The sequence below is a fragment of the Diceros bicornis genome, chromosome 31 (assembly GCF_020826845.1).
Source record: "Diceros bicornis minor isolate mBicDic1 chromosome 31, mDicBic1.mat.cur, whole genome shotgun sequence".
Classification (NCBI taxonomy): Eukaryota; Metazoa; Chordata; class Mammalia; order Perissodactyla; family Rhinocerotidae; genus Diceros; species Diceros bicornis.
In genome coordinates this window covers 14,434,372-14,451,872 of record NC_080770.1, presented here as the reverse complement: position 1 = coordinate 14,451,872, position 17,501 = coordinate 14,434,372, and the positions used below count along the sequence as shown (strand labels likewise).

At 43.5% G+C, this 17,501-nt stretch overlaps 1 protein-coding gene across 4 annotated transcripts in view; it reads left to right on the top strand.

Annotated features, from left to right (window-relative positions):
• The first annotated feature begins 15,575 nt into the window (after positions 1 to 15,575).
• Positions 15,576 to 17,501, top strand: part of DTX4 (deltex E3 ubiquitin ligase 4) — a 35,410-nt gene continuing 33,484 nt past the window's right edge. For 3 of the 4 annotated variants that reach the window (XM_058526808.1, XM_058526805.1, XM_058526807.1), the window contains exon 1: positions 15,576 to 16,015. In XM_058526808.1, the coding sequence (XP_058382791.1) occupies positions 15,805 to 16,015 (211 nt within the window). In that variant the 5' untranslated portion in view covers positions 15,576 to 15,804. Of the gene's footprint in view, positions 16,016 to 16,091; positions 16,145 to 17,501 lie in introns of those variants that run through there. The other variant, XM_058526809.1, reaches the window with a different exon arrangement.

The window sequence follows — 17,501 nt, the reverse complement described above, 5'->3', positions numbered from 1 at the left end:
ATTAATACTGTTGGAATGCCTGGTATTCTTCAGGGAATTATGAAATTTATTCAGGAAATTGGGGCTGTCTTGGATGATCTAGCATATATACACATAGTTTTAGTATCAGTCTGGATTCTGTCAGGAGAATAAAGTCACTACAAACACAGCAAGAGTAAGGTATTTAACTAGGAATTGGGATTATATGAGTATGGAAGGAGCAGGGAAAGAGAAAAATCTGTAAGACTGCAGCCAGAGGATGTCAGCCTAAACCATTGGAAGGGGGAGAGAAGGTGCTAATTGACGTGGGGAAGTCTGAAGAGTTGCCGTGTCTTGTCACCATAATGGTATAGTGGTAACTTACAAAGAGTGTGCAAAGTTGCAGCATCGGTCACAACCTATGAGTGAGAACTTGTGGAGATATTACAAAGTCCTGCCTGACTGCCACGATCTTCCAGTAGTGACTTCCACTTCATTTCCACCTCCCAAGTTTCTTACGAGTTTTTCTTACGGAACAATGCAACCCAGAACACACAGGGATTTGAGGAAAATAGTTCTCAGCTTTATCAGGAAGTGGTGGTGCTGCTAAACTGGCAATAGGTAACCAGCACACACATGCATACAACACATGCACATATATACAATCATAAATTATCATTGTTAGCGAGGTTGTAATGCAGTGTTTATCATGAAGTGTATGTTACAACTTCGATTAGTAACTGCAGGTCATCTGATTATTCATCGTGTCCTGTAAATAAATTATGATATAAACAAATCCTATCACCAGGTGTTTTTGTTCGGCTGAAATATTCTGCCATGTTTAATATCTGATGCCATCCCAGAGAATTGTCAAGTGAAAAATCAGACTAAAATTGGACACAGCGAGGAAAAAAACTCACTTCTTTCTGTCTCCTTTTGATCTTTCATACAGCCCACCTCTTTTCTCTTTTTGCTTATTTTCCACATGGGAATTCCAGGTGAGCTCACAAGAACTTTAAACACAGCCTTTCATTTCTCATTTCTACCTTGGTTTCTTTTCCAAAACATTCATTTCCGTATTTCTTCCCATCTCATCATTCACACTGAAACACAGAGTTGTTTCTCTGGCACTCTCCCCCTCTGTTAACAGCCTTTGAAGACATCCAGAAAGAATTATGAATTTCATATTTTGAAAACTGGCCTCCCCAATATATACACCCAATATGCCTTGGGAAAATTACTTAAAATCCCTAAGCTTTGGTTTCTTATCTGTAATTTAAAAAAAGAAAATTACATGGTATGTTTATGGGCTAAGCACTGTCTTAAGTACTTTATATTTGTTAACACTAAATCCTCACATAAGCCCTATGACGTAGGTACTTTCCTTATCCCCATTTTACTGATGAGGAAACTGAGGCACAAAGAGGTTAAGCAGCTTGGCTAAGTTTATATAGCTCCTGAGAACCAGAGTATGAATCCCAGAGAGTCTGGCTTCAGAGTCCATGCTCCTAACTCTTCTACACAGTCTCTCAAAATGTAAGGTGGAAATAATAATGATCCTTGGGAGGATTAAATGAGAAAGCCTAATTCCTTTTCCCCTTGTCCTTCTAACTTTCAAAGTGGTGATTTTATGAATTATCTTGATTTGAGTTGGCTTAGGAGATTTGTTTTAAGTTCTGAAGAGAAACAGATCTAATACTTTTTAGAGTTCTGCATGGGTATGGGAGAAAGAGTGAGGAAGGAAAATGGATGGGAAAGCCCAAAGATGGGAGAAAGCACAGTTGTTCTTTGGAATGTCTGACCTCTGACCAAATCCATTGGCCTTTTATCAACTTTTCTACAGGCTCTCCTTTTTATTTCTTAATTTATATACAGTAATATGCACTCTTTTATTTTTGTCTTACAGTCCTATGAGTTTTAAACACATGCAAAGATTCTTGTTATCACCACCGCTATCAGGATGCAAAACAACTCCAGCACCCCAAAGAATCCCCCTGTGTTACCCTATTGTAATCTGACGCTTGCCCCTCCCCTAGTCCCTGACAACTCTTTGTCCTCTGTCTTATAGGGTCTTTTTATTCTTAGCTTTTTATGGCACTTGATTTTCTTTCCACCTTTCAAACCATTCCTCACTCCTCCCTCTTTCTCTTCATACTATCCAAATATTCCCTTGGAATCCCATCTTCTGTCCTCTTCACTCCCTTATTCTCCACTTGGCATTCGCAGTCATGGGTCAGCTTCCCTAGTACCTCTCTCTGGATGATTCGTGATTATTATTTCTAGACCTGATATCTCTTAGGAGCACAAATATGCAGGTGAAAGTCCTGGACACAGTCCCCTCAAACCCAACTTGTTAAAAGCCAAGCCATGGAGATCCCCTATCCTGCACCCCCCTAATCTGCCTTTTCCTACTGTCTCTGTTCTGTTCACAGCCTCACCATCCACATAGCCTTCCAGACTAAAATCTTTGGAAGTACTTTTGGTCACTCATTTCCCCTCATCTCCCATATCTACATTGTCAATAAGTCTTGTTGCATCTATGGCTCTCCTCAAACACGAGCCCTCCTCTCCATTTCATTTCTTTCCATTCTCTTTCATCTCTTCCATCAATAATATTATCATGGTAACTAACATTTTATGCAGCGCTTAATAGTTAGGGCCATGCTAAAATTTTAAACACAATATCACATTTAAGCGTTGCCACAACCTTAGGAGGTAGATATTGTCATCATCTCAATTTTATAGGTGAGAAAATAAGGCATCTAAGGTAGAAGGTCATCCAGAGCAGTGCAGCAGGTTTTGGACCACATCTGGAGCCTGGATATCCATTCTAGATCACCAGGGACCCAATTCTGTCTCCTGGCTTCCTTGGGGATAAAGTGTCAGAAGATGTGAAGACCTGGGGTGTTCCTTCCTTCCCTTGCCATGCAAACTGCTGAAGGAACTGGGCAAGATCAGCCACTCCTACTTCCGCCCCACTCACCCCAAATCTTATTTTAACATGTTGAACTGAATTATCTTTACAGTACTTTTGAGCCCTGAACTTCTGAAATTGAGAGAGGAGACCACAGACTTAGGGGAAATATTAACCAGAGCTCTTTTATGGGGGGAAAATGTATTAATATTTTGGTTATAACAGAAACAATTACAGAGGTTGTGGTGGGTTGAACTGTGTCCCTCAAAAAGATATGTCCAAGTCTTAGCCACTAGTACTTGTGAATGTGGACATGACTTTTTTAGAAATTGAGTCTTTACAGGTGTAATTAAGTTATGTCTAGATGAGTTCATCCTAGATTTAGGGTGGGCCCTAAATCCAATGATTGGTGTCCTTATAAGGAAAAGAAGAGTGAGATTTGACACACACCAGGACAAAGACCTTGTGGAAAAAAAAAAATGGGAGAAAGACATGAAGATCTGAAAAAGCCTGAAACCGGAAAGTTGGGGTGGTAGGCCAAAGGGGTGAGGAGAAAGAAGACTAGGAAGCCCATCAGTTTCCCTCCAAGCTGGAACCCATTTCAAAGCCAGAGCCTCATTTGGATCCACCTCTCCCTCCCTTCTCGCTCAGCAGGAGCCAACCTTTGTCACTTGTTTGCCAGCTCCCAGGTCTCTCCAGTCCCTTTATTGCCTCCACTAACCCTCTGGATCCCTTCATTTTCTCCACTAAACTTCTGGACTCTGTCCAAAACACTCACTGCAAGGAAAGATGCAGTCATCAATGATCAGGGAAAGGGATCCTCTCTCTACTGCATGGTGTAGGCACCTGGGAGCCCAAGATGTAAGGTGTCACCAAGGCCAAGCTGGGAAGGTGGACTGTGTCTACTTAGAGGGCTATGGGGGGGGCAGAGTTGAACAAAACCTAGTGTAGCCCATGACCCTCGGGAGCCTGCCTTCGTTGAGGAAGAAGGAAGGATGTGTGGTCAAGAAGCAATCATGCAAGCATAATAGTAATGGATCAGGGAGTAATTTTTCATTGAGTGCCAGCCAGAAGAGTGCCAGCTGAACTGCCAGAGAAATTGAGAGAAGGGAGAAGGAGTGGAAGAGACGATGGGGAAAGGTGGCTAGCAGGAGATGGACTCACCAGCAATTGCATTTACACACCCACTCCACAAGTACTTATTTAGCCTACCCCACATACCACAATGAGTATGACTTGGGAAAATATACCTTCAAGACTGAGGGATCAGATGCTCTGTTTTCATTTAGTTTCTATCATCTAAACTTGCTCTTTTAATTCATTTTTTTCTAAAGCCAATCTCTTACAAATGTGAATGATAACACAAAATTCACATAGGAAATCACATAATCTAATAGGAAAAGTAATAAACAAAGCATTTGGGTTTTGATTCTCACTTCATTCATTGATGATAAGTGACTTCAGGACAAAAAAAAAAACTTTTCCTGTGCCTCAATTTCCCCTTCAATTATTAGAAACAACATTTGTCTGTCATCTGTCACAGAATTATTGGATTGAAAAATGCCAAGTTGTCTATTATTAGCAATAACATGATATTATGCTTAGATGGCTAGCTAAATAATTTTTCAAAGTAACTGTTGGAAGAAGAAGGACAAGATTACTATGGGATAGGTTCAGGGATATGAGAAGTTCTTAGCAAATGCTTTCACTAAGTGATGGGTGCAGTCAGGAGGGGTGGAATTAAGGGTCCCTCACTGACATAGCTGTTAACGAGTCTGATTGACTCATAGAGTTGAAACAAGCCACCCAAATGTTTCCTTGGTTGTTACTCATGTTACTTTCCTCTTGGCAGGAACAGGAAGAGATGTTATGATAATGGAGCACCATAATGATCTTGCTATATGATGGCAATTGCTATTGATCAGCTTTGGGTGAACTAAAACATTAGAAGTTCATTTGGTTGAACCCAAACCACCACCAGCCGCTCAAAATCAAAAATGAAAGCATGTAGTCACTCTCGTCTCCCTCCTCACCCCCTGATCCCTCCCTTCCCCTCTACCAAAACCTTGTCTGCTTTTGGAGAAAGATAATCAGAGATGAAGCTGAGATCTCCCTGTCTTCTAGGGGAACTGAAGGCCATACACTCATATGACTATGGGAGAGGGGGATTCAAACTTACGGCTCTGATGAATTCAGGTGCCCAAATCACCATCCTACCCTGTCCCAGAAGAGGAAAGGATTCTGGGCACAGGAGTGGTCAAAGGTGCCAAGGACTGACGGATGGAGCTGAGGCAGCGTGTGTGGGGGTGGAAAAGGGGTCCCTGAACTTGGATGCTCAGCAGACACTGAGAGGTACGTGGGAGAAGAACCAGCACTGGTGCTTAGGTGCTGACCCTGGAATAAGACATCAAACGAGGGAGGGAAAGAGACTGACAATCAAGTTTTCTCTCCTCCACCTTCCTCCCTTGCCCACCTCCCTGAAGCTGCCTGGGCTCCTGGGTGGAGCCCCTGTGTTCCTATAGGAGGAAAGGCACCCTAACTCAGTCGATGGGGTTTAGGCAAGATTTGAGGTGGGGAAAGAAAGCTGGAGTGACATTGTATGTGGAGCCTTTTGGGTGGATTTGACGTGCTGTTGTTGTGGAATCATGTGCTGTATTCCTGCTCTTCCCATCTCATAAGTGCTACAGGGGATTCTCCTGTTCAGGAACTGCTTCATGTGGAACATGTAGATTGTCCCCCAAAACACTGCCCTGTCCGCTCTGGATATTCCAGGAAAAAATAATATAGAATCCCAAAGAAGATAGGAAAATCCCAGCTTGAAGACTGAAAGGCACCAGAACACCCAGAGACGCCATTTCCTGGTACAACACTACCACCTGCTGGATGCAGCCACCTGTGCACACCTTCTAAACAAAGGCAGCCATTAACCCGTGGATACGCTCAGGCAGAAACTGATGGCTGGAGCCAAGGATGTCTCTTCCATCTGGCCTCCTTTTTTTTTTGGAGTTGTTCAACTCAGACTCCTTGAACAAAGGAAGGGTCCAAAAGGCCTTGGTAGTCAAATACAAATGGTATGCGTATCCAGTAGCTCAGCCAGCCTGGCTTTGGCATCATGTTGGATTTTTACATGAAAAAGTGGCAGTTGCCTTTCTGGGGGAAATTTTATCCCCTACTTCATCACCTGGATTTTGTTGTTTTCCTCCTAGGAGGGGTTACCATATCTTCTGATAGACAGAGTGAAATCAGATCATCTTACTCAGTTAGGGACGAAACTGACTTGAGACAGAGTTACAGAATGTTAAGGCTCTGTCTACTTCTGGTCTGCTCCACTTCTAGAGTTTACCTCTCTAGGGGTCCCAGCCAAGAGCTTGGGATGTATATAGGACCCTCTCCCTTATTAAATCCTGAAGTCCAATTTTTATCTCATCAGCACTAGAAGTCTTTAGGAAACTCTGCCCCACTTTTCAAAACACTTACCTAAGTGGGTGGGCAGGGATGAAAATTAGTGTAATCCTTAAGATCTAAAAAATATAGGAATAATAGTCTCTGTCAGATATGCATTTAATTTATCAGTCTGGCCCTGCAGAAACCTAGGAAGTCTTGAAGAACAACAGTTGACTACCACAAAGTCAAACCACATGGTAAGCTCAATTTTAGCCACTGTGCCAGATGTGGTATCTTTGCTAGAGCAAATTAACATGGCCTCAGGAACATGATATGTGGCCATTGATTGGATGGATGTGTTCCATTCTGTCACTATCAGAAGAGGCAGCCACAAGCAGCTGGATTCACATGGAATAGACAATAGTATATAATTTTTAGTTTTGCCCCAGAACTATATTATCACTCTCTTCTATTGTTATAATACAGATTAAAACATCTGGACTATTTGTACTTCCTGCAAACTATCACATCAATCCACTTTATCAATGACATCATGCTAATCAGACCAGATGAGCAAGAAGGAGCCAACATATTAGAGATCATGATACACATGCATTTCAGATGATGGGAGAGAAACCCTATGAAGAATTAGAAGTGCACTAAATCAGGGATATGCCAGGACATCTCATCCAGAGTGAAAGATAAATTATTGAATCTTGCATACCCTACTGTGAAGAAGGAAGTACACCACCTCCTTGGTTTCTGATGGTAGCATATTCCACACCATTGACAGGGTGACACAATAGGTTGCCAGCTCTAAATGGGGTTTAGATGAGGAAAGGGTCCTGCAGAAGACCCTGGCTGTGATGAAAACAGTACTGCTACTTCGACGATGCAGACTAGCTGACCCTATGGTATTAGAAGTATCAGATGAGGGAAAAGATACCATGTGGAGTACATGGAAAGTCCAAGTGGGAGAACCACAATGCAGATTTCTGGCGTTCTGGAGTAAAGCCATGCCATTTGCAGTGGAGAATTATATGCCTTTCGAATAACAACTCCTAGTGTGCTACTTGGTCTTGATAAAGATGGAACGCCTGATCTTGAGAGATCAAGTGACTATGCATCCAGAATTGCCCATTATGTGGTGAGTTCTATCAGATTTACCAAATCGTCATGTGAGGTGTGGCCCAAAACTGTCTCACATGAGATGGAAGTGGTACACCCAGGACTGAGTATGAGCAGGACAAAAGATCACAAGTCAATTGCACGGGCAATGTGGGGAGCATCCCTGCAAAGACATCCACATCCTAATTCCTGGAACTTGTGTGTATGTTAGGTTACACGGCAAAGGGCAAGTGTGGGGCATCTCCGATTGGCCGTTTTAGCTCCTGAGCTTCCTATTGGCCAAGACTATTCCAGGGTACAAGTTCAGGAGGTCCCAAAGGCCTTCAGGTTCAATAATTTGGTAAAAGATTCATAGAATTGAGGAAACTGTTATACTCATGGTTACGGTTTATTACAGTGAAAGGATACACATGAAAATCAGCAAAGGAGTAGGATTTATTCCAGGCATGCAAGGCTGGTTCATCATCCAAAAATTTATTGATGCAATCCATCACATCAACAGGCTAAAGAAGAAAAACCATGTGAGCATATCAATAGATGCTGGAAAAGCATTTGACAAAATCCAACACCCATTTATAAAAACTCTCAGCAAACCAAGAACAGAGGGGAACTTTCTCAAGTTGATAAAGAAAATCTACAAAAAACCTACAGCTGATATTATGGTGAGAAATTAGATGCTTTTCTGCTAAGATCAGAAAAAAGGCAAGGATGTCCACTCTCACCACTCTTATTCGATATCATACTGGAAGTCCTAGCTGATAAAATACGACAAGGAAAAGAAGTAAAAAGTATACCAAGAAGAAATAAAACTGTCTGTTCACAGATGACATGATTGTCTATGTACTATGTATAAAATCCCAAAGAATCAACAAAAAATAACCTGTTGGAACTAATAAGTGATTATAACAAGGTTGCAAGACACACAGTTAACATACAAAATTCAATTGCTTTCTTATATACCTGCAATGAACAATTGGAATTTGAAATTTAAAACATAATACCATTTTCTTTACCACCCCCAAAAGAGGAATACTTAGGCATAAATCTTACAAAATATGTACAAGATCAATGCGAGAAAAAATACAAAAGTCTGGTGAAAGAAATCAAAGAAAATGTAAATAAAGGGAGAGATGTTCCATGTACGTGGATAGGAAGACTCAATATTGTCAAGCTGTCAGTTCTTCCCAACTTGATCTATAATCAGTGTAATCCCAATTAAAATCTCAGCAAGTTATTTTGTGGATATTCACAAACTGATACTGAAGTTTATGAGAAAAGGCAAAAGACCCAGAATAGCCAACACAATATAAAAGAGAAGAACAAAGTTGGAGGACTGACACTACCCGACTTAAGACTTACTATAAAACAGCAGTAAGTGAGACAGTGTGGTATTGGTGAAAGAAGAGACAAATAGATGAACGGAACAAAACAGAGAACTCAGAAATAGACCCACATAAATATAGTCAACTGATCTTTGACAAAGGAGCAAAAGCAATACAATGGAGCAAACATAGTTTTTTCCACAAATGGGGCAAGAACAACTGGACATCCCCATGCAAAAAATATATATATATATATGAATTTAGATACAGACTTTACACTTTGCACAAAAGTTAACTCAAAATGGATGATAGACTTAAATGTAAAACACAAAACTATGAAATTCCTAGAAGATGACATAGAAAAATCTAGGTGATCTTGGATTTGGTGATGTCTTCTTAGATACAACACTAAAACATGATCCATGAAAGAAAAAATTACGTTGGATTTCATTAAAATGAAAAAATTCTGCTCTGTGAAAGACATTGTTAAGAGAATGAAGGCCACCTCATCCCTACTGCTGTGAGGTACAGAGGTAAGTGCTGATGAGTTCAGAGAAAGTCCACATGAGCCTGAGCACTGGGACACCAAGGCACTTCCTGCTACTCCTGGGCCTTGGGGCACCTGTTATTAAAAAAGAGAGAGAGAGAAAGAATGAAAAGACAAGCCACAGATTAAGATAAAATATTTGTGAAAAACACATCTGATAAAGGACTGTTATCTAAAATATACAAAGAACTTTTAAAACTCAACAATAAGAAAACAAACAGCTGGATTAAAGAGATGGGCCAAAGACCTTAACAGACGTCTTATCAAAAAGATAGGTGGCAAATAAGCAGGTGCAAAGATGCTTAATGTCACATGCCATTAGAAGATTACAACTTAAAAGAGTGATGAGATACTATTGCTTATGTTCTGTGGGTTCTGTGTAAAAACCCATAGAATGTACAACACCAAGCGTGAACCCTAACGTAAAATATGACTTTAGTTAATAATAATGTATCAATATTGGCTCATAATTGTAGCAAATGTGCCACAGTAACACAAGACATTAATAATAGAGGAAACTGAGACGGTGGGGCACTGGGGGAACTCTATGTATTTCCTGCTAAATTTTTTTGTAAACCTAAAACTGCCACTCAAAATAAACTGCATAATTAAAAAAAAAAAAAGATCAGCAGAGGGAGACATAGTAGAACAGGACCCAGGAGAGACCAGGTGTGGAGCTTCTAGTTGCCCCTTCCCGGTGGAGTTGTGTGGCTGGCGCTTATTTCTCCCAGCAATGATGTATGACAACATACATGGAGTATTGCCAACCAGGGAAACTCACCCAAGCTTTTGTGTCCAGAGTTTTCATTAGGGGTTGGTCATGTAGACATGGTTGACCACCCATGAAGCTGACCTTAGTTTCCAGCCCCTCCAGAGGTCAAGCTGATACTCTATGTCCCAAGGCCTCTACCATGTTTTACATTGTTAGAATTAACTATCTGGCATGGCGCAAGGCCCCAGGTAAACAAAAGCACTCTTGTCAGGCAGGACACTCCAAAAGCTTAGAGGTTGTCTCCCAAGAGTCAGGGGCAAAGGGCCAAACCTCTCTGGGTGAGATTAATCCTCTGTTGCCCACAGGGCCTGCATTGCAACACAACTTCTCCCTTTGCCCAATCCTGCTTTTATCTCCTTCCTTCCTTCCCAGGTGATGAGCCAAAGTATGCTCCTTTGTAAATATTCTGCCCACTAAGCTTTGTCTCAGAGTTGGCTTTCTGAAGAAGCTTACCTGCAACAGCTGAAGTGATGGGACATTTGGTCTGTAGTTTAGGTCCCAAGACCAACTCTGATCAGATTTTATTCACCAGGTTTTGAGATTTATTCTGAACTTTCCACAGAAAAATCACACACTGTGTACAAAAGGAAAAGGAAAAGTTTTAAGTTGATTTAGGAATTTTTAATCTGTAAATTATTTATTTTTAGGATCCCAAAGACAATTAGGTTAATTTAGATACTCTGAGAAAGAAATATTTTTCTGGTCAGAGGTGTTTTAGGAAAAGTTCAAGAAAGAGAGCTGGCACCAAGTTTCAAGGATTACATTCATCTGAGGAAAATCCCAAAGGCCAGACAACTCCCTAAAAGGAGAAACTTACCATTACTTTGGATGTAAACTACAAGAGACACTGTTAAAATAACTACCCAGTAGATTGTGATAAGTTATGAATATATAGTGTAATAGCTAGAGCAGTCACAAAAAAGCTATTCAAAGAGACACATTAAAAAACACTATTTATAAATCAAAATGGAATCTTAAAAATGTGCAAGTAACCCGCAGAAGAAATAAAACAGAGAACAAACAGAAGACAAAAAATAAAATGGCAGATATGAGCCCTAACATATCAATAATTACATTAAATGTAAATGGTTTAAATATACCAATTAAAGGGCAGAGATTGGCAGAGGAGATTAAAACATGACCCAACTATAAACTGTCTACAAGAAACTTAGTTCAAATATAATATTATAGGCAGATTGAAAGTAAAAGGATGGAAAAAAGATACACCATGCAGACATTAATAAAAGGAAAACCTAAGTGCCTATATTAATATTAAAGTAGATTTTAGATAAAAGAAAATTAGAAAAGAGAGGGGTATTATACAATGATAAAAGGGTTAATCCACCGAGAAATATAGAAATCCTAAATGTGCAAGCACAAAACAGCAAAGTGGCAAAATAGACAAATCCACAATTATAATTAGAGATTTTAACACACTGCTCTCAACAATTTATAGAACAACTATACAGAAAATCGGCCTGAGATAGACGAACCAAAGTCATCAATGAAAATTTATAGAACACTTCACCCAACAACAACAGAATACACATTCCTTTCAAGCACCGATAGAACATATACACTCACATGTTACCGGTGAAAATGTAAAATGGTACAACCACACTGGAAAACTGTTTGGCAGTTTCTTTAAAAAAAACTAAACGTGACCTTGCAATTGTATTCCTGGGCATTTATCACAGAGAAATGGAAACTTTATGTTCACACAAAAACATATATATGAATGTTCACAGCAGCTTTATTCATAAGATGCCAAACTAGAAACAACTCTGGGTCCTTAATGGGTAACAAGAAGACAAACTGCGGTACGTGCACTCCATGGAATACTAGTTAGCAATAAAAAAGAACAAGCTCTTGATAAACACAACAATATGGATGAATCTTCAGGGAAGTATGTCGAGTGGAAAAAACCCAGTCCCAAAAGGTTACATACTATACGATGCTATTTACATAACATTCTTGAATTGACAAAATTATAGGTATGGAGAACATATTAGTGATTTCCAGGGATTAAGGACAGGTGGTGGGGGGAGGATTAGATGTGGCTATAAAACAGCAACTTCCAATGTGATGATGGAAATGTATATTATATACATTTGTATACAAAATGTATAATGTGTAATGTATGATACAATGATATTGTATCAATAAAGGAGCAGAATTGTAACTACTCTGTATCTTGACTGTGTCAATATCAGTAGTGATATTGTACTATAGTTTTGTAAGTGTAGTTTTGTAAGATGTTACAGTTGGGTAACGTGGGGGAAGAGGGTACATAGGATCTCTCTATCTTATTTCTCACAACTGCATGTCAATTTACAATTATTCCAAGATAAAAAACTTAATTAAAAAAAAAAGGCAACGCAGCTTCTGTCTGATTCTTTCTATTGGGTCACACTCATTTGGAACCCAACCTCTATGCTGTGAAGAAGCTAATCAGCAACATAGGCCAAGTGTAGAGGCTTGGGCTGACAGCCCTAGCTAAGTTCCCAGGTGACAGCCAGCATCAAGCACCAGACATGTGAATGAGCAAGCCTGCAGATGATTCCAGCCCCCAGCCGTCCTTCAAGCTGCCTTGAGCCCCATGTGGAGCAGAGACTAACTGTCCTCATCAAGCCTTCTCCAAACTACACATTCTTGTGCAAAAAACACCCAGCTTGTTGCTGTTTTCAGCCACTAATTTTAGGATGGTTTGTTTCATAGCAATAGGTAATTGGAAAAAAGAGTGACTTTTGTCTATGAACATCCCACAGAAAAAGAAGAGAATGGCTTTTTCATTGAACCTTGATGTTAAGCAATGATGGCATTTTTTCAAGTATCAAATTATACCTTTGGACAATTCAGACTAGCTTCATTCCAATCAGCCTTAATTAGTGAGGTTATATTATAGCTACCATATTCCAAATTACAAATTGCGCACATCATTTGGTTAAAGATTATTATAGTTTGGATACTAAAATGAAATGTCTGAGGTTTTCAGGAGTTTATGGTACAGATTACTTGAAATTAGGATTATCTTGGAAGATCTAAGAATTTATAATTATAAATTATTATTGCCAAGTAGGTTGTTATGAATTACAAACTATCATAGCTTACCAAAAATACACATCTTACCACTGTAAATGATTACTAATGTCAAGTCATCTATATATTCACTTCTTCTTGCTAATCAATCAGGCTAGATACAAACCTTTTCACCTGTCATTGGGCATTTCGGTTCTGCTGTAGTTGGCAGATACAAGAAGACCAGATACAAAATCAGGCTGCACATAGGTAAGAGCCATTTTTTTTTTCCTGGTTTCCATTCATCTTTCAAACAGCCTGTCTAACATTTGTTAATAGTCCTCTTATCTGGTTCAGGCTTTTTTTCACCTGGGAATTTCTCGTTTAGCTGGTCAGATGCTGTTTTCTCTCTGGTCCTTCCAACATCCCCTTCATCATTACTGATAGTTTCTGGATCTATACCTACTGAGACCACAAGTTTCCATACTCTTATGCTTGGAATGAAAAGTCTTCGTACTCTTGGTCTCATGGGTGAAGGTAAAAATAGCTCAATAAAGCTTTACATTACATTTTCTTCAGTACTACTTTTGTCCTTCCAGAGCAATCTCTCCTCATTTTCTCCCTTTTCTTTTTTCACACTGAGACACTTTTACATTGCCATATGCCTTGCCTCTTATTGCACTGCCTGCCTGTCATATAACTTGTGCTACGGAACCAGTAATTTTTTTTTTTTTTTCGGTGCCCAACTAAATTTCGAATACCAATTTCCCCTCTGGCTAAATATACCCTGGGACAAATCACTCACATTCCCTAAACCTCGTCATTTGTAAAATGGGAATAATAATGGCTCTTGGTAGGATTAATCGAGGTCTCCTTTACTCCTTTTCCTTTTGTCCTTCAAACCCTGAAATGTGATATTTTGATGACTGGTGTTGATTGAGTTGGATTGGGAGACTGGCCTTAAGGCAGTGGCTGACTGGAGATTCTGGAGGTCATACAGGGAGATTTCTGGACAAGGGCACCAGAAAGAACTAAGCTCAAAGGTAGCCTTAAGCTTGGTGCTTTTGGAGCCCTAAAGAAAAGCACATCTGATATTTTTCCTTTTGCTTTGTATTTATAACTTTGAGGAGGGAGGTAAGTGTAGAGGGATGAAAAAGATACGGAAAATACTAACAATGGGAGAGATGGGAGAAAAGACAGCTGTAATACAAGAGAAAGCAAGAAAGAGAGAGGGAAAATAAATCTTCCAAACAAAAAAGAACCATATGAGATTATGAAAGAAAACGATTATTTCAAAAGGATTCATAATCCTAGTCTCTAACACACAACCTATTTTTATTTTTCCATCTCCTATCCTGGATCTTGATCATATAAATCCATTGTTTTATGTGGTTGCAACCTCAGCAAAACAAAGTTTGTCTTCTCTGGTAAGATTAACATGTAATCCTGATGTCAATCTGCCCTTTTAGATAATTTTCCACATTTGATGACCAAAATAACCAAGTCTAGCTTGTGTATGTCCTAGCGTCTCGTTATTTTGGTCACAGAAACCCTGCAGAATAAATAAATTTAGCACATGTCTTCTTGACTACTGTAACGTTGAAGCAGGCCAGAAAAAACACATTTGCTCCCTACATAGACGATATAAATCCGTCATTCCCCAAATTGCTGCATCCCTTTGGACTGGGTCCCATCAGCAGAAGTAGGAGCTGAGCAGTAACTAAAGCATGTGGCCATTTGCCGTCACGCGTCGCTTCGGGACAGCAGGGGGCGCGCGAGGTCCAGGGCACCAGCCCGCGTAGTCAAGGGGCGTGGCTCTGCATCCTTGACGGACAGCTAAAGATGCGGGTGAAGATGAGGTAATACGAGCCGGAGCAATGAGGGCGTGGGGGTGTGGGTGCGTGTGTGTGCGAGTGTGAATGTGTGAGTGCGTGCGCGAGCCAAAGACACTGCGTGTCTCCGAGCTGGCGCTGCAGACACTGACCACACTGCATTAAATAAAAAGAAATCCCATTTCTGGGGGGAAGGCTGCAAAGTTGCAGCCGGGCGACAGCTGCGGTCCCGGGGCCGTGTCATGGCGGGTAGCTTTTCGGCGTCCAGGGCCTGGGGAAACCCCCGCGGGCGCGGGTTTGCCCTAGCGCCCCGCTTGGGAGGGGCGATTCATTCTGGAAGCGACTGAGCAGAGCCACAGGGAGGGGGAGCTCTCGCCAAGGCGGCGACAGCATTTCGTGCGGCGAAAGCAGGGGGAGGGTGGGCAGAGGGGAGGGAAACACGGCGTGCCATTCCGAGCGCGGTCGCGAGGCGAGATCCCACCCCGGCGTCCGCAGAGCCCGAGGCGCAACTGGTGCGAGGGCTCGGTCCTCGCCTCACTGTTAGCTCCAGTTCGCGGCCGCCAGGCTCTGGCCGCGCGCCCGCCGGGTGGCTTTGCAAGGCGGGGGCCTGTTTGCAGAGAGCCGGACATTTGCATGAAGCGACTCGACCCCACGGAGCAGCGGCAGCAGCGGCGGACCCCGGCGGCGGCGGCGGCGGCTGCGGCGCGCAGTCGGAGCCAGGCGGCCCCGGTCTCCTGGCCCCGGTGGATGCGCTGCTGGGGAGCGGCCCATGGGCCGGAGCTGAGGCTGCCAGGGGCGTCGGGGCGCGCGGCGGGGGGCGCGGTCGAGGCCCGGAGGCGGCGGCGCAGGAGGAAGCGGAGGAGGGCGGGCGCTCCGGGCCCCGGAGGCAGGCAGCGCAGAGCCGCCGCCGCCGCAGCCCCGGGCTCGCCATGCTCCTGGCCTCGGCCGTGGTGGTCTGGGAATGGCTGAACGAGCACGGCCGCTGGCGCCCCTACAGCCCGGCCGTGAGCCACCACATCGAGGCGGTGGTCCGCGCCGGCCCCCGCGCCGGGGGCAGCGTGGTGCTGGGCCAGGTGGACAGCCGTCTCGCGCCCTACATCATCGACCTGCAGTCCATGAACCAGTTCCGCCAGGACACGGGTGAGCCGGTCGTCCCTGCCTCGCCCGCGCCCAACCCCCCTCCCCTCCCTGCCCTGAGATCTCCCGCCTCGCGAGCCCCCGGGGACAGCCCACCCAGGCCGCACCTCCGTGCGGTGGCGTCACCAAAAGGTAGTCGTGCGCGAGGCATTTTACTCCCCATGATCCTATTAAGATCCCCGCTGCAATAAACGTCCATGCTAGTAGCATCAATGTTCTGGTTATGCAAATCGATCTTCAACCTAGCTCCTAAGAACCTCTCTTTTACACCCCGTTTTAAGCGCTTGATGGCCCCAAATCACCCCATAAAGAAATTCTGGGGCTGCCCCTGCCGCAAGCAATCCCTGCCTCTAGTACAGGCTTCCTGCTTTCATCCCTCACACATCAGCTGACCCTGCTTTGTCTCAGGCACCCCTGGGCCTCCCACACATCACCCTCATCGCCCACCTGACTGCCTCTGCCCCTCCTGTGTGAGATGCCTTCCCACAGCTGGGGCAGGAGGAAGGGATTCCCCGCAGGCTCTGGCTCCCTCCCAGTAGTCTAGTATGGGAAGGGCCCGGCCTCCCTGGGAGGAGAGACGGGAGTTGGGCGGATTCTAGGGCATGAAATGCCCTGGATGCTGTGCCGCTGCTGGTGCACTCCGGGGGCTGAAGCAACAGGCCCTAGCAGATGGAGAGAGGAGGCGGAGGCACCGGATTCCGGAATGCCTGGCAGGGAAGCCACTCCCTTTGTCCATGGAGGAGGAGGAGGAGGAGGCGGCAGATTCCTAAGGAGAAACTATCCCCAAGCTTCCTCCTGAAACAGCCGCCTATGAGGGACACTCTGGCCTCCCAGAACACTAAACTGTTTTTTCATAAGAATCAAGTTGGCACTGCGGCCACCACAATCCCACTTCCCAGCTGACCAGCCTGTCCAGGTTAGAGCAAGGAGAGGAGCCTGCAGAGAGAAGGTCAGGGTGGCGGGTCATTGGCGGAAGGGGCAGGGCAGAGCTGCACCTCTGCTTGGCCCAGTGTGTCCAGGCTTCACTGAGGACCTGGGACAAGTCTCTGTCTCCCTCATGGGGATGGGGGGTTGTTTCTGGAATTCTGGCTGGACTTTCCCGAGCCTGTGACCCAGGAGCCTGGAGGGGCAGGTGTGGAGGGGAGGGACTAGAGAGGATGACTGGGAGAGTCCCAGAGGGTCAGAGAACAGCTGTTTGAGCAGACCTCAGCTTCCCTGGAAAGCCCCCACATCCTGTGCACTAATTAGGATTGTCATGGGAAAGGGTTATCTTTCCACCTTCATGCCCCCATCTTGAGTCATAACTCCCAACAACCTCTTTGCCAAGGACTTTGCAGACACTGGCGGAATGAGTAAAGCTTTCTGCGGAAAGGATTTCAGAAGGGTTATCATCTGGAGGGGCTTGAAACTTGGTGAGAAAGGGAGAGACTGGGAGGAGGAGGGCATAAGGAGGAATGTGAGGAGACTGAGAAAGAAGATAGAGTGTGGC